We start from the raw sequence: 18,768 nt of genomic DNA on the forward strand, positions 1-18,768 counted from the left end.
CTGATGCGTCTGTTTGGACGATGAAGTCGGGGTTTCGCAGTAACGCGGAGCTCGTCAGGGCCTGTTTCAACTCATCGAATGCCCACTCGGCCTCCCGATTCCATTGCACCCGGTCCGGTTGTCCTTTCCTGGTGAAATCTGAGAGGGGCAAGGCAATCGAGGAAGATTTGGGCACGAATTGTCTATAAGATCCAGCCAACCCCAAAAAGGCATGTACCTGTTTCTTGGTGGTAGGTTTTGGATACTCACACATGGCTTCTACCTTCTTTTCCTGCAGCATGAGGAGGCCCTGGCCGATGCGGTATCCCAGGCACTGTGCCTCGGTTAATCCCAGGTGGAACTTCCCAGTTGGCTGTCAGCCCAGACTTCCGGAGCTCCCCTAGGACCTCCCTGAGATGGTGCAGGTGGTCGGACCAGGTGGAGGAATGTATCACCATGTCGTCTAACTGGGCCACAGCATAGTGGCGGTGGGGCCATAGGACGACATCCATCACTTTGAAAGGTGGCTGGGGCCCCATGCAGCCCAAAGGGGAGGACTTGGTACTGCCAGTGGCCACTGGAGGTCGAGATGCCTGTCTTGGGTTTAGCTGCCAGACTCAGGGCCACCTGCCAGTACCCTTTGGTCAGGTCTAGCATGGATATGAAGCAGGCCCTCCCCAATAGCTCTTGGATGACTCTTGACTCTTCGATGGTGCCATCCCGGAGCATCCAGCTGACCTCCTCCTCGATTGCCTTGCGACGGGCCCCTGGGACGTGGTAGGGCCGCAGTCGGCCCATGACATGTGCTTACCTGGCTGCTGCAGGCAGTAGTTGATGGGGCCCATACTCTCGAAGACCGTGAACGAGCCCTGCCAGCGGGCCAGGAATTTGCAGGTGGTATCCGGGAGGAGGAGAAGGACCTTGTCACCTGGGTGAAACTCCCGGTTCTGAGCAGGTTGATTGTAAGCCCTGCTTCGTTCCTGCTGAGCAGCCTCAATTTGATCCCTGACGATCGACCTTGTCGATATGTTCCTGCATTTCCTGGACGTAGTCCACCAGGGTGCAATAGGGGGGAGGGCTGCTCTTCCCAGACCTCTCGGGCCACATCCAGCAGTCCTCGAGGCCACCGTCTGAAGAGCAGTTCGAAGGGGGTGAAACCGGTTGATGCTTGAGGGGTTTCTTGGACGGCGAAGAGGATGAGTTCCTTCCTTCCTCATCTACCACCCTCCAGAGCATCCTCTTCAGTGTTTGATTGAACCTCTCCACCAGCCCGTCTGTCTGGGGGTGGTAGATGGACGTCCTCAGGTGGGTCACCTGCAAAAACCAACACAGATCCGTCATTAATTTAGATGTAAATGGCATACCTTGGTCAGGGAGGATGTCCTTGGTGATCCCCACATGGCTGAAGAGGACAAGGAGCTCTCGAGCGATGTTTTGGGAGGTGGCCTTCCAAAGGGGGACAACCTTGGGGTACCGAGTGGTGTAATCCACGATGACCAAGATGTACTCGTGACCCCGAGCCAACTTTGGCAGCGGCCCTACCAGATCCATGGCGATCCTCTCGAAGGGGACGCTGAAAATGGAGAGAAGGATGAGTGGTGTGGGAGCAGGTTTGTAGGGGGTCATCCTCTGGCGTGGAGGGCACTGCTGGCAGAAGACCCGGACCTCAGCTTTTCGAGGGTGTTCCATGGCCCCAGGTGCCACCCCAGTGGGTGCGCATGGGCCAGGTGCATAAAGGCCTGGGGCGGCTGCGTGGCACCACCAGAAATTCGCAGGGCTGGTTCCAGTGTGCCATCTTGAGATATAGCAGGCTCCCTCGCACCAGAGAGTAGGTGGATCACAGCCGCTGGTCGGGTTGCTGGTGTACGCCCTCAATGACTTGCACCTGAGCCCAGCAGTTCTTCAGTTTAGCATCCTTCTTCTGCTCCCGGCCGAAATTTCCCTCTTGAGCGACCTGGGAATACACAGAGGACATGGGATTTGTCAGTGGGTGGTTTGGGCTCACCTGCGGAGGTCGCTGTGGCGTCTCCTTTGTCTTGGGCAAGGCACACCAGCTGGACACTTGCTCGCCTCGTCTTGGTCCTCCTCTTCTTCATGGTGCATGGGACTCTGGCTGTAGAGAATCCTTACCAGTCTCAGCCCAAAAGCAGAGGCACAGGGAGCTTAAGAATGAGGCCCACCAGGAGGTGACCTTCTCCAGTCACTTCCATTTAGTCTCAGGTGCTCCAGCTTTGTTACAGGCGTGTGTACAACCCATATTGTATCACCCTGTTGGCTACATGGTGCTTTGTGAAGTTGATGCTTAGGTTATCGGACCACTCTCCCCTCTACCATCAAATCAGCATCGACTTCCTCCTAGTCTCAGCTCCATGTTAATCCAGAGACATGGACATCATCAGTTTCATCTTGATTAGTTTGTTTCATACTGGTTGTGTTTTGTACAGGATCAGTGCTGTTCTGTAATGACCTTATGTCTTATATGAAACACTCTTCTTGGTACAGGCACAAGAAGAGCTGAACTGTATTATATATGCTATAATATGTATATGATACCTTTGTAGGGTTTTAATTTCGAATGTGCCAAATTTGAAAGAAAACCCCCATTCAAATTTCTGTTGTACAAGTTTCTTGTCAGAATCTCACAAGAATTTGTGTGTGCATTAGTGAGTTAGTGTGGTGTGTTTTCTCTCATCCACAGTGTGTCATTGTGCTGTATCACATCCTCCTCTTCAGCACCTGCAGTCGCTCGCAGCTGCAGCAGTGCTTCTCTGTGCACTCTCACTGACCGAGGTTTTTGTACCACGCTCTAACACTGTGTAAACACATAGCTACTACTGATCTCATGGAAACTCTGACAGTAGTAATCTCCTGCATCTTCAGTCTGGACTCCACTGATGGTCAGAGTGAAGTCAGTATTAGATCCACTGCCACTGAAACGAGCTGGAGTCCCTGAGTGTAAGCTATCAGCCAAGTAGATCAGGAGTTTAGGAGCTTCTCCAGGTTTCTGCAGGTACCAGGCGAGACGGTTACCACTATACACTCTGCTACTGGTTCTACAGTTGATGGTGACTGTGTTTCCCGGAACAAGAGTTTGCACTGAAGGAGTCTGAGTCACAGTCACCTGACCTCTGGATCCTGAAGAGAAACATAGATTGTGTTTGTATGCTGTAAAGCGGTGTAGAATTAGTATGAAAAGAAGTGTGTGAGGCCGTGAGTTGATGTTAAGCTCTCACCTTGAGTCCAGAGGGCCAGTGTGCAGATGAAGACGCTGATCAAAGTCATGGTTGCTGTGGGTGAAGTTGCTGAGCAGCAGCTCTCAGTCATGAAGTGTTAAAGTCACAGGGCTATAAACACTCGCAGAGCACTGAAGCATGGGCTACCAATGCAAAGTGTGTGTGTGTGTGTGTGTGTGTGCACTGCAGTGTGATGGAGGTTTTTGTGCGATGGTTTCATTAGAATGTATCACTGTGCACAGGGGGAGGGGTGGAGGGCCAGGTCCATGTGGAAGTGGAGGAACAGGGGACTGAGGCAGAGTCGGTGGAGCAGAGTCGGTGGAGCAGAGAGCCAGGGCGGAGCAGATGGAGCTGAAGGGCACCAGCGTGGAGCAGACGGAGCTGACGGGTACCAGGGCAGAGCTGGCGGAGCTGACGGGCACCAGGGCGGAGATGAAGGGCACCAGGGCAGAGCAGACGACCAACACAGCTGAGCAGATGGGTCCAAAGATCCTCACGGTGGAGCAGACGATCAAAACAGCAAAGCAGAGGAGAGCAAAGATCCCCACAGCGGAGCCGACAGCCACCACAGCAGAGCAGATGTCCACCAATGTAGATCTAACAAGGCAGGTACCCACCAAGGCTGATCAGGCTGGACTGGAACAGAGAGCACAGAGAGGTTGATAACGGCCTCTGCGGTCGAGACAGGACAGGCTGAGAGTTCAAAGACGGCCTCCTTGGCCGGGACAGGGCAGGCGAAGAGCTCGGAGACGGCCTCCTTGGCCATGACAGGGCAGTCAGAGGGTTCAGAAGTGGACACTGCCGACTCGGGAGGTTCTGCAGTGGAAACTGCCACCTCGGGAGGAGCTGGAGTGGATGCCGCCGATTTGAGAGGTTCTGCAGCAGGAGCTGCCACCTCAGGAGAAGCTGGAGCAGACGCAGACGACTTCGGAGGTTCTGCAGGGGGAGCTGCCACCTCAGGAGCTGATGCAGAGGCCGTCGACCTGGGAGGTTCTGCAGTGGGAGCTGCCACCTCAGGAGCTGATGCAGAGGCCGTCGACCTGGGAGGTTCTGCAGTGGGAGCTGCCACCTCCGGAGCTGGAGCGGGCTCTGGAGAGGATTCGAGGACTGGAGCGGGCTCTCGAGCGGATTCGAGGACTGGAGTGGACTCTGGAGCAGGCTCAGGAACAGATTCACCAACTGGATCAGACTCAGGGGTAGATTCACTTGCTTACATCCTACAGTTAACTCAAATTTTAGACCAATTTCCAATCTTCCGTTTCTATCGAAAATTTTAGAAAAAATAGTATTTTTGCAATTGCAAAACCATTTGAGTATTGGTAGTATTTCTGATGTTTTTCAGTCTGGTTTTAAAAGTTTGCACAGTACAGAGTCTGCCCTTCTGAAGGTTTTTAATGATATATTAATTACTACTGATGCGGGCTTTAGTGCTTTTAGACCTTAGCTCAGCATTTGATTTTGTTGACCACGGTATCCTGTTGTCTAGGTTGGAGCATTGCATAGGTATTAGGGGCACTGTATTTAACTGGTTTCGATCTTTTCTGTCCAACAGAAGATTTTCAGTTAGCATTGGTAAGTACTCCTCTTCTGTAGCGCAGTCTACATGTGGTGTTCCTCAGGGATCAATCTTGGCACCGATATTGTTTTCACTGTATATGTTACCCAAGGGATCTATATTTAGGAGATTTGGTGTATCATATCATTGCTACGCTGACGATACTCAGCTCTACTTACCACTTAAACGTGATGATAATTCTGCTGTAAATCAATTAACTGCCTGTCTCCTTGAACTGAAAACGTGGCTAGCAAATAATTCTCTACATCTAAATAATAAAACACAAGTTGTTTTGTTTGGATTAAATGGCAAAACTAATTTGAGCACAATTGATTTGGGGTCTCTTACCCCATATCAAGTCCACGACACTAAAAATCTGGGTTTTATAGTTGACTGCGAACTAAAGCTAGATAAACAAATTAATGCCACTGTGAGTTCCGGCTTCTACCATCTTCACAGATTAGCGAAGGTTAAACCCTTCCTGAGCAGGAAGAGTTTTGAGACTGTAATACATGCTTTCATCTCTTCGCGACTCGATTATTGTAACTCGCTTCATTATGGCTTGCCGGTCTCATCCATACAACGACTTCAGTTGGTTCAAAATGCGGCTGCCTGTTTGCTCACGGTCAGTCGCAAATGGGTACATATTACACCTATCTTACGCTCGCTGTACTATTTACCGTTGAAGTACCATATTGAGTTTAAAATTTTGCTTTTTGTGTACAAGGCTGTTAATTGTCTTGTTCCTCAATATCTTTCAGAGTTGCTCACTGTCCACAATCCTGTCAGATCACTCAGATCTCAGACTACACATATGTTGTGGATTCCCAGAACAAGATTAAAATGTAGGGGAGATAGAGCCTCCTCTGTTGCTGGTTCCAAACTATAGAACACTTTGCCTCTATCTATCAGAACTGCTTCTACAGTGTCTGAATTTAAATGTCTGTTAAAAACTCATCTTTTCTCCTGTGCTTTTAATGATAGGTGATTGGGTTGTTTTAAGGTTATATGGATTTTACTGCTGTATACAAGACTATGCAATACTAATGCAGCGATTAGGTCTGTGCATTTTTTAAATGCTGTAATTAGGTCTATGCTTTATGTACAGCACTTTGGTCAATGAAAGTTGTTTTAAATGTGCTTTATAAATAAATTGAAAATTGAAATCGAAGACCACTTTTCTTGTTGATTGTGACAGGAAGTGAATTTGAGACATTACTGCATCTACTCCTAATGCAGCTACGTCTACTTGAACAATGAAAGACTATGTAGGACCAGAGTGTTTGAGAATATGGGCAGTGGTGAAATCTGCTTGTTGCACTTTAGGATGCGAGGACTCCATTAAACAGAGCTCTCTCTCTCTTTCTCTCTCTTGATACACATGTTACTTCTGCTATCTGATGCACCTGACCCTGACTCCTTCTGCCCTCTGGACTCTCCTGGACCATTGTGATGCTCTACTTCTGCTTGGATCTTTCTTCACCTGAGAATAACACACTGCTGCTGAGGATGACCCACATGGATCACCTAAAGATTTCACTTCAGTCTCATTCTTTAAAGGGAAACTTCACTTGGTTACTAAAGATTTAAAGCTTACATCACTACAGAAATCACAAAAACCCTGATGTACATACTGTTTGACCTTATAGCATCCAGTTGGGGAAGAGTTGGAAGACACATAACCCCACTATCCGCTGTCAATCATTAGAAGATGGTTCCTTTTTGAGTCTGTTTCCTCTCAAGGTTTCCTCCTCATGTTGTTTCAGGGAATTTCTTTAGCTACTGTCACCTCTGGCTTGCTCGTTAGGGATTTAAATCTATGTCCGTATGTCTAGAAAAACAGGCTAGTGAAAGGTGAAAGAATAAGAGGTGAAATGATGACCAGTCTGACAGAATCAAAAGAGACAAACAGAAAGAGCAACACACTGAAAAACATTCCAAGATAATACATATCAAAAACAAACTGATGAGCAAAACAACACAGGTTTAGAAAAGACTCTAACAAGACTTAGCAAAGAGACTAACTACCAGAGGGGTGCACATACTATATTAAATGTGATGAACTGTAAACAGGTGAGAAGATCAGAAGGTGGGGAGCTGGAATGGGTATAATTGGTGGAAACTGGGGATGTGGGCGTGGCTACAGAATGAATCAGTTATGACATCATTACAAACAGTGACTACTAAATCTGAGTGTGTGTATTGCAGTGTTGTATAAAGAAGTGTGTCTTGTTCCGAAGATTATGAGCAGTGACATTAAATGATCTAGTGCTCATGGAGGACAACTGTGTGTGTGTGTGTGTGTGTGTGTGTGTGGGATGGTAAGTAGACCTGGAGAAGAACACAAAGATAAGCTAGGCCCAGTCCATTATTGTGTTCGATGTAATGGTGAGGAGTTTAAAAGACATTATTGGACATCAGTGTAATCCTAACTCTAACTGTATTAGATAGAGAATTTATATGTTTGTTTTAGAAAGTGTGAGATCAAAAGGAACAAAAATAAGTGCTTATGGAATCAGTGGTCAAATGAAGATCAGCAACCCTGCTATGAGCAGCTTTTGACCACACCAGCATGAGTTCTGTCTGACAGTACTGATGTCCTGCATATTCAAGTCAGTTATATAAATTCTGTCCCATAATCCACTACCACTGAAATGAGGTGGAATCCCATACTGATGCTGAGATACCTGGTGTATCAGGACTTTAGGAGCTTCTCCAGGTTTCTGTAAACAGCACTGAGCAAGACTATATAATCTATCCACAGCTGAGAAAGGTGGACTCCTCTAACAGATGTGTGTGTGCATTAGTGAGTTAGTGTGGTGTGTTTTCTCTCGTCCACAGTGTGTGTCATTGTGCTGTATCACATCTTCCCCCTCAGCACCTGCAGTTGCTCCCAGCTGCAGCAGTGCTTCTCTGTGCACTCTCACTGACGCTCTAACACTGTGTGAACACCGAGCTACTACTGATCACATGGAAACTCTGACAGTAGTAATCTCCTGCATCTTCAGTCTGGACTCCACTGATGGTCAGAGTGAAGTCAGTATTAGATCCACTGCCTCTGAAACGAGCTGGAGTTCCTGACTGTAAGCTAGTAGCAGTATAGATCAGGAGTTTAGGAGCTTCTCCAGGTTTCTGCAGATACCAGTCTAGTTCGTTACCATCATACACACTGCTACTGGTTCTACAGTTGATGGTGACTGTGTTTCCTGGAACAACAGTTTGCACTGAAGGAGTCACAGTCACCTGACCTCTGGACCCTGAAGAGAAACATAGATTGTGTTTGTATGCTGTAAAGTGGTGTAGAATTAGTATGAAATGAAGTGTGTGAGGCCGTGAGTTGATGTTAAAGTCTCACCTTGAGTCCAGAGGGCCAGTGTGCAGATGAAGACGCTGATCAAAGTCATGGTTGCTGTGGGTGAAGTTGCTGAGCAGCAGCTCTCAGTCATGAAGTGTTAAAGTCACAGGGCTATAAACACTCGCAGAGCACTGAAGCATGGGCTGCCAATGCAAAGTGTGTGTGTGTGTGTCTGTATTTGTGTGTGTGTGTCTCTCTCTCTCTTTGTGTGTGTGTGTAAGTTTTTATTCTAACCCAGCAGGACACACACCTGATTTAATAAGTTGATCTTGTGTTTCAAGGGAATATCTCATGTGACTCCTGCAGGCCATTTTGAGTATTTGTTAAAGTATTTTTTCATGTTTTGGTGTTTTTTTTTCTTTTTCCTTCCAAATCCTTAACAGCTACATAAACTGATATTTGTTCTTTGTATCTTGATGAACCTTCACTACTGGAAATAAATGATATATTTTTCATACAGAAATGGTTGCTTTATTGGAGTCATAAGGACTCAACTTTATATTTTTAACACTACAAACTAATACTAATGAGGAAGAACTCTTATTACCAAGTAAACAGGAATTGTTGTGTTGTGTAAATATTGTTGTTCTTGTACAGCTTCCTTTTGCACAGTTAGTTCTGGGTGTTTTTGTGTTATTTTGGCCTGGGCCGGCCTCAAGCAATACAGGTGACTGTAAAGAGTTTTTCTACAGTATATCTCAGAAAAAGATAATTTGTGCCAGTGTTCTCATTTTCACCCATATTTCTTTCTTTCTGATCTTTCTTTCATTATATTTAAGTTGAGTTTTGTCTTGTTTGATCAATATATATATATATATATATATATATATATATATATATATATATATATATATATATATATATATATATATATATATATACATATATGAAATACAAACTGTACTTTGTCTTCCCTGGTCACTTCCATTTAGTCTCAGATGCTACAGCTTTGTTACAGGTGTGTGTATAACCCATATTGTTTAACCCTGTTGGCTACATGGTGCTATGTGAATATGGAAAGAGGGAGTGTGTCTGTATGCCTGCTCCTTCCCACAGACTGTTGAGACTCGGTGTTTAGGTTATCGGACCACTCTCACCTCTACCATCAAATCAGCATCGACTTTCTCCTAGTCTCAGCTCCCTATTAATCCAGAGACATGGACATCATCAGCTTCATCTTGATTAGTTTGTTTCATACTGTTTGTGTTTTGTACAGGATCGGTGCTGTTCTGTAATGACCTGTAATTTACCATTTCTGATCTGCTCATTCATGCTGTATGTCTAATATGAAACACTCTTCTTGGTATAGGCACAAGAAGAGCTGAACTGTATTATATTTGTTATAATATGTATATGATATCTGTTTAGGGTTTTATTTTTGTATATGCCAAATTTTAAAGAAAACCCCCATTCATATTTGCACATTTACATTTATGACATTTGGTAGATGTCCTTATCCAGAGCGACTTACAAAAGTGCTTTGAAGTCTCTATCAATAAATACATTCTGATACTGTTTCACAACATCAGCGACTAAGAATAGGTTCAGGGTTCAAGGTTCTTTATTTGTCACATACATTACATACATGTGATGTATTGATGTAGTGAAATATTTTTCCTTAGTGCCTCGTCCCACATTGCAACAGTGATACATAATAAAACAGAATATAATAACAGCAGAATATAATGAATAGAATAGAATAGAATCTGTTAGACAAAATATAGATGTTATATGTAAAAATATGTAATAAAAATATGCTTAGCCGGTTGAAAAGAGGAATCTTAGCAGCTTTTTGAGGACTTAGTGTGCAAAAGATGCAAGAGTTTTTGTTTGTTCATAGTGCAACCATTTGTGTATGTGTGTCTGTGTGTCAGGTAGTAATATGCAGACTTCTCAAGTGTTCTCATTCAGTAGCCAGATTGTCTGAGGGTAGAAACTCCTTCTGAGTCTCTCTGTGTTGGTCCTCAGGATCCAGTAGCACTTCCCTGATGGGAGCACTGAGAAGAGACTGTTTCCAGGGTTGTGAGAGTCTTTTACGATCCTCCTGGCCCTGGTCTTGCATGGCTGGTTGTAGATGTATGTGATGCAGGGGAGAGATGTCCTGATGGTCTTCTCCACTGCCCTCACCACTCTGGACAGTACATTCCGGTCCTTGGCTGTGGTGCCTCCGAAACGGGTAGTAATATTTCCGGTTAGAAGACTCTCCACAGCCCCAGTGTAGAAAGCCTTCGGCACCCTGTGAGAGACCCTGAACCGGGCCAGACATTGTAGATGGTAGAGATGCTGTTGCACTCTTGTCGCCAAGCTGTATGTGTGTGTAGCCCATGACAGATCTTCTGTGAGATGGACCCCAAGGTATTTGAAGCTGCTCACCCTCTCAACCATGGCCCATTGATCAACAGGGGGCTGTAGTTCCTCACCTGCTTCTTTCCGTAGTGTAGACTGAATACATAGACTGAATACCACCAGTCTATAAACTCTGTTGGGGAGGTAATATAGTAAAAAACACACAGAGAACACAAAGTGATTTTTTTCTTTTAAAGTGCTAATTTAAGTACTTTAGGAAGAGGTAGGTCTTTAGACATCATTTGAAGACTGCCAGTGACTCACCTGTTCAGACATCTAGGGGAAGTTCATTCCACCACCTATGTACCAGAACAGAAAAGAGTCTTGATGCATGCCAGGAGGGAGTTGCAGTAGTCCAGTCTCGAAAAGGCACCGAACAAGCACCTGTGTGGCCTGAGTGGGAAGAAATGGATGAATCCTTCTAATTTTATAAAGGAGATATCAGTATGAGTGTGTCAGATTAGCAATGTGAGAGGAAAATGACAGTTGATTGTCCATGGTTACCCCAAGGTTGCTTGCAGTAACTGAAGGTGAGATCAGAGAGTTATCCAGGGAGATCGCAAGATCCTGACATGGGGATGAATCACCTTGGATGAACAACAGTTCAGTTTTGCTGGGATTAAGTTTGAGGTGATGAGCTGAAATCCTTGATGAGATGTCTGCCAGACATACTGAGATCTTAGTGAAAACATGAGTGTCTTAGAGAGGGAAGGAGTGGATGAGTTGAGTGTTATCCGCAGAGCAATGGTCTGAAAACGTCTCCAGGTTACGTATGTAACCATGGTTCCCCGAGGGAACGAGACACTGCGTCACGAAACGCTATGGGAACGCCCCCTCATGACCGCGCTCTGAATCATGTGTCTAATCCATCCAATGGATGGGCGAGACGTCACGCGGGGTGGCGTAGCGACCCGGAAGCATAAAAGCCCGAACGGCGAGCCCCGCGTTAGCTTACTGGAAAATGAAGCAAGCGCCGCAGGGACACCGGAAGTGTGGCACCAAGACGCAGCGTCTCGTTCCCTCGGGGAACCATGGTTACATACGTAACCTGGAGACGTTCCCCTTCAGGAACTCAAGCTGCATCACGAAATGCTATGGGAACGAGTATACCCACGCCGCCAGACTTACAAGTCCCTGCCTCCAGGAGGAGGCAAGCCTAAGGCACAAGGACAGAGGAGCCGGGAGTGGCTCGCGTATCCATGTCATAAAACCTGGCAAAGGTCAGGGGCGTGGACCATCCCGCAGCGTTGCAGATGTCCTGTAAGGACACACCTGCCAGAAAGGCCTTAGAGGCTGCCACCGCACGGGTAGAGTGAGCCTTGACCCCTAGGAGACTGGGGAGACCAGAGGACTCGAAAGCCAGAGAAATGGATTCTACAATCCACCGGCTGAGGGTCTGCTTAGAAGCAGGAAAACCCCTCTTAGGGGGACCAAAGCACACAAGTAATTGGTCCGCCTTTCTCCACAGGGCAGTTCCGTGGACGTACGCATCCAGTGCTCGCACTGGACACGTACAATTGAGCTTCCGATGGTCGGGCTCCCTGAAGGGAGGAGGACAGAAAGCCTGCAGCACGACCGGCCGTGGTGCTGAGGAGGGGACTTTCGGTACGTACCCCGCTCGGGGGTACAAGAACGCTTTGGCCAACCCAGGTGCAAAATCTAAATAGGAAGGGGCCACAGAGAGGGTCTGAAGATCCCCCACTCTCCTAAGAGAGGAAATTGCCAAGAGAAAGGCAGTTTTCGACGTCAGAAGATGGTCCGAAATCTCCTCAATGGGCTCAAAGGGGGGTTTGCAGAGAGCCTCTAAAACCACGGCCAGGTCCCACGAGGGGACCCGAGATCGAGCTGGAGGTCTGATCCTCAGCGCACTGCGGAGGAAACGTGTCACCCAGGGGTGTCTGCCCACTGATCGGCCATCGAGAGGGGCGTGGTAGGCCGCAATAGCCGCCACGTACACCTTCAGGGTGGAGTGGGTCAGCCCCGCGGAGAGGTGGGCCTGCAAGAACTCCAGCACTGTACCAACTGGGCAGTGAACAGGGTCAAGCCGGCGGTCTCCGCACCAGGAAGTGAAAAGTAGAGGGAGCTCTGGACTGGAGGATGGTCTCCACAACCTCGGTTGAGAGACTGGAAGCGCGGAGTTGTGAGAGGAGATCCCTCCTGATCGGAATCTCCCATGGGGAGCCGTCTAGGAGGGAAATCAGGTCCGAGAACCATACTCGGCCCGGCCAGAATGGGGCTACTAACAGTAGGCGAATTCTGTCTTGGCACACTCTCTCCAGAACTCCCGGGAGCAGAGCGACCGGAGGAAAGGCGTACAGATGCAGCCTCGGCCACGGCTTTACCATGGCATCCAGTCCAAGAGGAGCTGGATGAGTCAGAGAGAACCAAAGGGGACAGTGCAACGTCCCCTGCGTCGCAAACAGATCCACCTGGGCTCTGCCGAACATACGCCATATGAGCTCCACCACCTCGGGGTGGAGTCTCCATTCCCCGGGCACCGGCCCCTGCCTCGACAGGGCGTCCGCTCCCACGTTGAGATAACCAGGGATGTAGGCTGCTCTCAATGAGAGGAGCTTCCCCTGGGACCACACAAGGATCTGGCGTGCCAGCCTGTAAAGGGGGCGCGAACGCAGACCTCCTTGGCGGTTGATGTAAGAGACCACCGTCGTGTTGTCGGTGCGCACCAACACGTGGCAGCCTCTTAGGTCTGGGAGAAAGTGTTTCAGAGCCAGAAACATGGCCAGCATCTCCAGGCAGTTGATGTGCCAAGTGAGATGGCGGCCGCTCCACAGACCACGGGCAGGACGGCCACTCATGACCGCACCCCATCCGGTGAGGGATGCATCCGTCGCTAGCACTACACGGCGACCAGGAGCTCCCAGGACCGGGCCCTGAGACAAGAACCCAGGTTCTTTCCACACAGTTAAGGCACGGCGGCATCGATCATGCGGAGCGGGTTTCCTCTGTTTCGGAAAAACCCCCTGGTCTTGAGCCACCACTGTAGGGGTCTCATGTGCAGCAGGCCAAAAGGTATCACGTTGGACGCAGCTGCCAATAGGCCCAGCAGTCTCTGAAACTGCTTTAAAGTGAGTGACTGGCCTACTTTCACTCTCGCGACTGCTGTGAGGACCAACTCGATCCAAGCAGGAGACAAACGTGCCTGCATCGTGGTCGAATCCCACACGACGCCTAGATAAGCGGTTCTCTGAGATGGAGAAAGCACGCTTTTCTCGGTGTTTAGTCTTAACCCCAATTCCTTCATATGGGCGAGAACGACATCTCGATGCCGAGCCGCCATCTGCTCTGAATGAGCTAAAATCAACCAGTCGTCGATGTAATTCAGTATGCGGATGCCCTGGAGCCAAGGGAGCATCCACGCACTTCATGAAGGTGCGGGGTGAGAGTGCTAGGCCGAAGGGAAGAACCCGATACTGGTAGGCTTCGCCCCCGAAAGCGAACCTCAGGAACTTCCTGTGTGGGGGAAGGATGGAGATGTGGAAATACGCATTTTTTAGGTCGATCGTGACAAACCAGTCCTCGGACCTGATCTGAGACACTACCTGAGTGACCGTGAGCATCCTGAACTTCAGTTGTGCAACTGAGAGGTTCAATTGCCACAAGTCCAAAATGGGACGCAGCCCTCCCCCCCTTCTTGGGAACAATGAAGTACCGGCTATAGAACTGCTCTCTGTCGTGAGGAGGGACCACCTCGATGGCCTCCTTCCTCAGGAGAGTGTGTACTTCCTGCTCCAATACCAGAGCCTGCTCGGGACCCACCACAGTTGGAAGAACCCCAGAAAAATGAGGCGGAGGCGAGCCGAACTGAATTCGGTAGCCTCTTTCTACAGTATGCAGGACCCAATGAGACACATTCGGCAGAAGTTTCCACGCTGCCAGAAAGCTCACTAAGGGAATCAGTCTCTCGAGACTGACCTCTGGTGCAATAGAAGCGGTTAGCTGGGTGCCCTGAGGCGGCGAACCGACAGGAGGTAAATGAACTAACCTCTGCGAAGACCTCAGAAGAGGCCGCAAGCCTCCCAGACCCGCTACGTTGCCGGGCGAGAACTGGGAGAGGCGCTCGCCGGAGACCGCTGTGTCCTGAAGCACCATAGGTGGCAGGGTTGGCAGATCGACCTCCTGAGGACACTGGGGGGACCCGGGCACCGTGAGATGAGGTGTACGCCGCGTCGCCCCAGAGGGGCCCGCCCTCGGAAGCCCTGGGCCAAAACCGTCAGGGCTTCTTAGCTGCGGCCCTTCTGGACATGAGGACGGTCCTCAGATCCGCCTTAGCGCCCGAAGGGCCGGTGCCAGAGCGTCGTCGCGACTCCTGCTCCCGCCTCGGGGGAGCACGGGAGGCGACGCTCTGTTATTGGGCCTCCCTGTAGGAGGGGGCCGTACACGGAGGGGCCCCACGCAGCCCCACGAGCTAGAGAGCGACGGGGGAGGAACCGCTGGAACGCCGCCTGAGCACAGGCCTGCTGGTATCTCTTGACGACGGAGTCTACAGCGTCGCCAAACAGGCCCGAGGGAGTAAGCGGGGCGTCCATGAGCACGACCCTGTCCTTCTCTTTCATATCGGACAGGGTCAGCCAGAGATGCCTCTCCGCTGCCACCAGGACTGCCATAGACCGACCGATAGCACGGGCGGTCTCCTTGGTGGCGCGGAGGGACAGATCAGCAGCCCGCCTGAGCTCCACTACCTGCTCAGACGTCATCTCCCCGTGCTCATCCAGCTCTTTAAGCAGGTTGGCCTGGTATGCCTGTAACACCACCATGGTGTGCAGACACGCACCAGCCTGACCTGCTGCCGTGTACACCTTGCCTACCAGTGCTGAGGTGGTCTGCAGCGGCTTGGTAGGCAACGCCGGAGCCTTCAGGGACGATGCAGCAGCAGGGGACAGATAGCTGGCTAGCGTCTGTTCAACCCTGGGCATCGCCCTGTAACCGGAGTAGTCCAGCCCCGCTACATTAGCATAATGGGAGGAAGTGGGACTGAACAACCGAGCTGAAAAGGGCCTATTCCAGGACCTCGACACCTCAGTGTGGAGGTCTGGAAAAAAGGGCAGGCTCCAGGGCGGAGGTGGCGGCCTACTGCGCAACAAGCGCTCATCTAGCTTGGAGCACTGAGGCTCAGGCCGTGTCTCAGCGGGCCAGTCAATGCTCAGCTTAGCGACTGCCCGCGTAACCACCTCGAGCAGCTCCTCGTATTGAGGAGACTGCGGCTCTGGGTCGACGCTCTCCACATCGACCTCCTCGGAGGACGATAGGCGGAGCGCCGAGTCCGCTCCCCGGGGGGAAGAAACCGCAGAGCGTGCTTCCGAACCCAGGGAGGGGACAGTGGACCTGGAGGGTGAGGAAGGAGAAAGGGACGGGCCCGTCTCCATTCCCTCCGCCAGGTCCATCTGCGAGCCCCACGAGCGCAACCGCCGCTCTGCCTCGGCAGAAGCGGGGCCGGCACCGCGAGGCACGCTAGTGAGGGCTCCCTCCTCAAAGACAGCCCAACGGGAGTGGAGAATACGCAGCGGTAAATGCTCACAGTGTGCGCAGCCGGCTCCCTCAAGAGCCGACTGAGCGTGCTCCACTCCCAAACAGGCAACGCACAGAAGCGCTGCCCGCTCTCGCCCTTAGATTTGTCTTTGGCTTTTGGCATGCCGCCGACAAAACACAAAATAGACAGACAATAGACAAACGATAGACATAGAGCGCTTGCTGGAAAAAGGAAGCTAACGCAGGGCTCGCCGCTCGGGCTTTTATGCTTCCGGGTCGTTACGTCACCCCGCCTGTGACGTCTCGCCCATCCATTGGACGGATTAGACACGTGATTCAGAGCGTGGTCACGCGGGGGCGTTCCCATAGCGTTTTGTGACGCAGCTCGAGTTCTTGAAGGGGAACCCAGGGGATGATATGACTGCACTAAGAGTTAAAGTATAGAGGGAGAACAGAAGAGGACCGAACCCTGTGGGACACCAGCGTAGAGTCTGCAGGGAGCAGACTTCAGTATGGGAATAACCCTTCTTTACGGCACTCTCCCGTGCACGTGGAAGTGCACAGCTGGCAATTAATTACACCAAGCGCAGCTCTTCTCCTTCCCCAAGGTCACAGGAGAGTATAAGAGGGCACAGTGAAAGCAGGTGAGCCAGTTGTCTCCATTCCAAAACGCTGAGCTCCCTTTCTGTAATTTCAGACACAGATGCCAGCATTGAGGATCCCGCTCATACATGCTTCCAAGCCAATGGAACACAACTCAGCTCACCAAAAGCTACTGCCTGAGTCTGCAACTCCAAGCCCCTTCTGCTGCTGCCTGGCAATGCCATACTACATTCCCACGCCACCTCCTGCACTCTCACTCCACTTAAGTTACGTTTATTTCTCACTCCCACATACATACACACACACACACACCATCCACTTTCACTTTGTAAATAAAAGCACTGCTGTTTCCCTAACTTCATGCTGGTCTGTGTCTGTGTTCTGCCCATCACAGCTGCGAGTTGCTATACCTTTGCTCTCTTAAATGCAGTTTGTACATGACCAGATGCTATGGAGTCATTGATGATAGTAGTGATGAAGGGGAAGAGGTCTTGTGAGATGCTCTGGAGCATTATGGAAGGAATTGGATCCAATGAGCAGGTGGTAGGTTTGCAGGACAAGATGACTTGCAGGATCTCTTCTGTTGCTAGTTTAGAAAAATGTGCCAGTGAAGGAGAAGGGGAATCCTGCATGTGTAGTGTAGGAGTTGGGTTAGAAATGAAGGTCTGGCAGATTTTTTTTTTAATCTTCTCATCATAAAGGTGGCAAAGTCTTCAGCAGTCAAGTTGGATGGAGGAGCCAGTGGGTTGAGTAGTGAAGAAAAGATGTTGTAGAGCTTGCGAGGATCTTGTGCAGATGTTTCCAGCTTTTCTTTGTAGAAGACAATCTTAACACAAATCAGTTAAAGATGAGAATTCGGACAGGAGAGCGCGGTAGGAGGCAAGATCTGTGTAGAGTTGTGATTTCTTCCACTTTCTCTCTGCTGTTCTTAATTCTGTCCGACTGCTGCGTAACACATCCAATAGCCAAGGAACAGGGCAAGAAATCTTCCTGGGTTTAGAAGATCCAGGGCAGAGGAGGGCCATGGATGAGGAAAGTTAGGAGAGGAAAATGTCTGTAGCTAACCCCAATGGTAGGGAGGAAAATGAGTCAGGGTCTGGAAGTTGTGGAGGAAGGGGAGATAGAGTGGAGGTATCGACGAGTGGGAGAGAAGTGTTGATAGCTGGTTTCAGACAGGATAGAGAGAGTGATGGTGAAGGATACCAAGTGATGATCGGAGATGTGCAGTGGGGTAGCACTGATGTCTGTAGCTAGAGAGGGGATTTCTGTTGTACAAGTTTCTTTTCATTGAAGTGTGGGAGTCAAATTAGGAAAATAGTCTACCGTAAGTCTAAGTAACTTGTGTTGTGACTATATTTAATATTTGCCACTGTAGTAATTTGTTTTTAATTTGTTTTGCTGTTTCTTTACAGAAAATACGTTTAAAGGTTTTTCAATCACACTAAAATGGCTGTAGTTATAGAAAAATGCTGATATATAGAGTACGGCAATACTGTTTTTTATCCAGTACATCTCTGGCAACCACAGCTGCCAGCATTTTACTGTAAAATACACAGAAAAATTATGTTTAATGTACAGCAATACCACATATTTAACAGTAATACTATAAAGCAAAGACAAGGTTTTAATTTTACAGAAAAATCTGACCTTCAATTTATAGCAGTGTCTTTCGTGTTATTCTACACTGTAAATAAACAACAGTTTTAAGTGTAAAATACACAGACCGGGAACGATTTAATCACAATGCAATTAATGTTTCTACCAAACTTTTTACAGTAATGTTCTGGCAACCACAGCTGCCAGTTTTTACTGTAGATTTAACAGAATTCTTTACAGTGTAGGAGCATCAGTACTAAGATGATAATACCAGACATACAGATTATTCCTAACTTTGTGAAATTCTACCAAAATAGTCGAAACAAGCCCTGGATTTAGCTGGAATCATGAACCCTATTTTACATGGAATTTCCAGCTGTTTAGGAGCTGCCTGATTTCAGCACTGAATGTATTTATGGTGTCTCACTGCACCCTGGTGCTGAATGAATCGTGGAAATGTAGACACTATGGGCAAAATATTCAGGAGAAAAAAGCTTGATTATTTATTCCAAGCCTTTATATCTTTAGAGTAAATGTTGGTATCAATTCAGTTCTGTTTAAAGAGATGGAGCAACTGCTCACAATCAGGCAAAGTTTGAAGGCTTTATATATAA

The 18,768-nt window shown here is 48.9% G+C and overlaps 1 gene segment (V, D, J or C); it reads right to left on the minus strand.

Moving 5' to 3' along the window:
* Window positions 1-972: 972 nt before the first annotated feature.
* Window positions 973-3,287, minus strand: LOC117599583 (Ig kappa chain V-III region MOPC 63-like). The segment is given in 4 exon segments: window positions 973-1,293; window positions 1,454-1,503; window positions 2,791-3,114; window positions 3,213-3,287. Coding segments are annotated over 4 exon segments (744 nt in total).
* Window positions 3,288-18,768: the final 15,481 nt, after the last annotated feature.

This window comes from Pangasianodon hypophthalmus, chromosome 18 (genome assembly GCF_027358585.1).
Source record: "Pangasianodon hypophthalmus isolate fPanHyp1 chromosome 18, fPanHyp1.pri, whole genome shotgun sequence".
Taxonomy (NCBI): Eukaryota; Metazoa; Chordata; class Actinopteri; order Siluriformes; family Pangasiidae; genus Pangasianodon; species Pangasianodon hypophthalmus.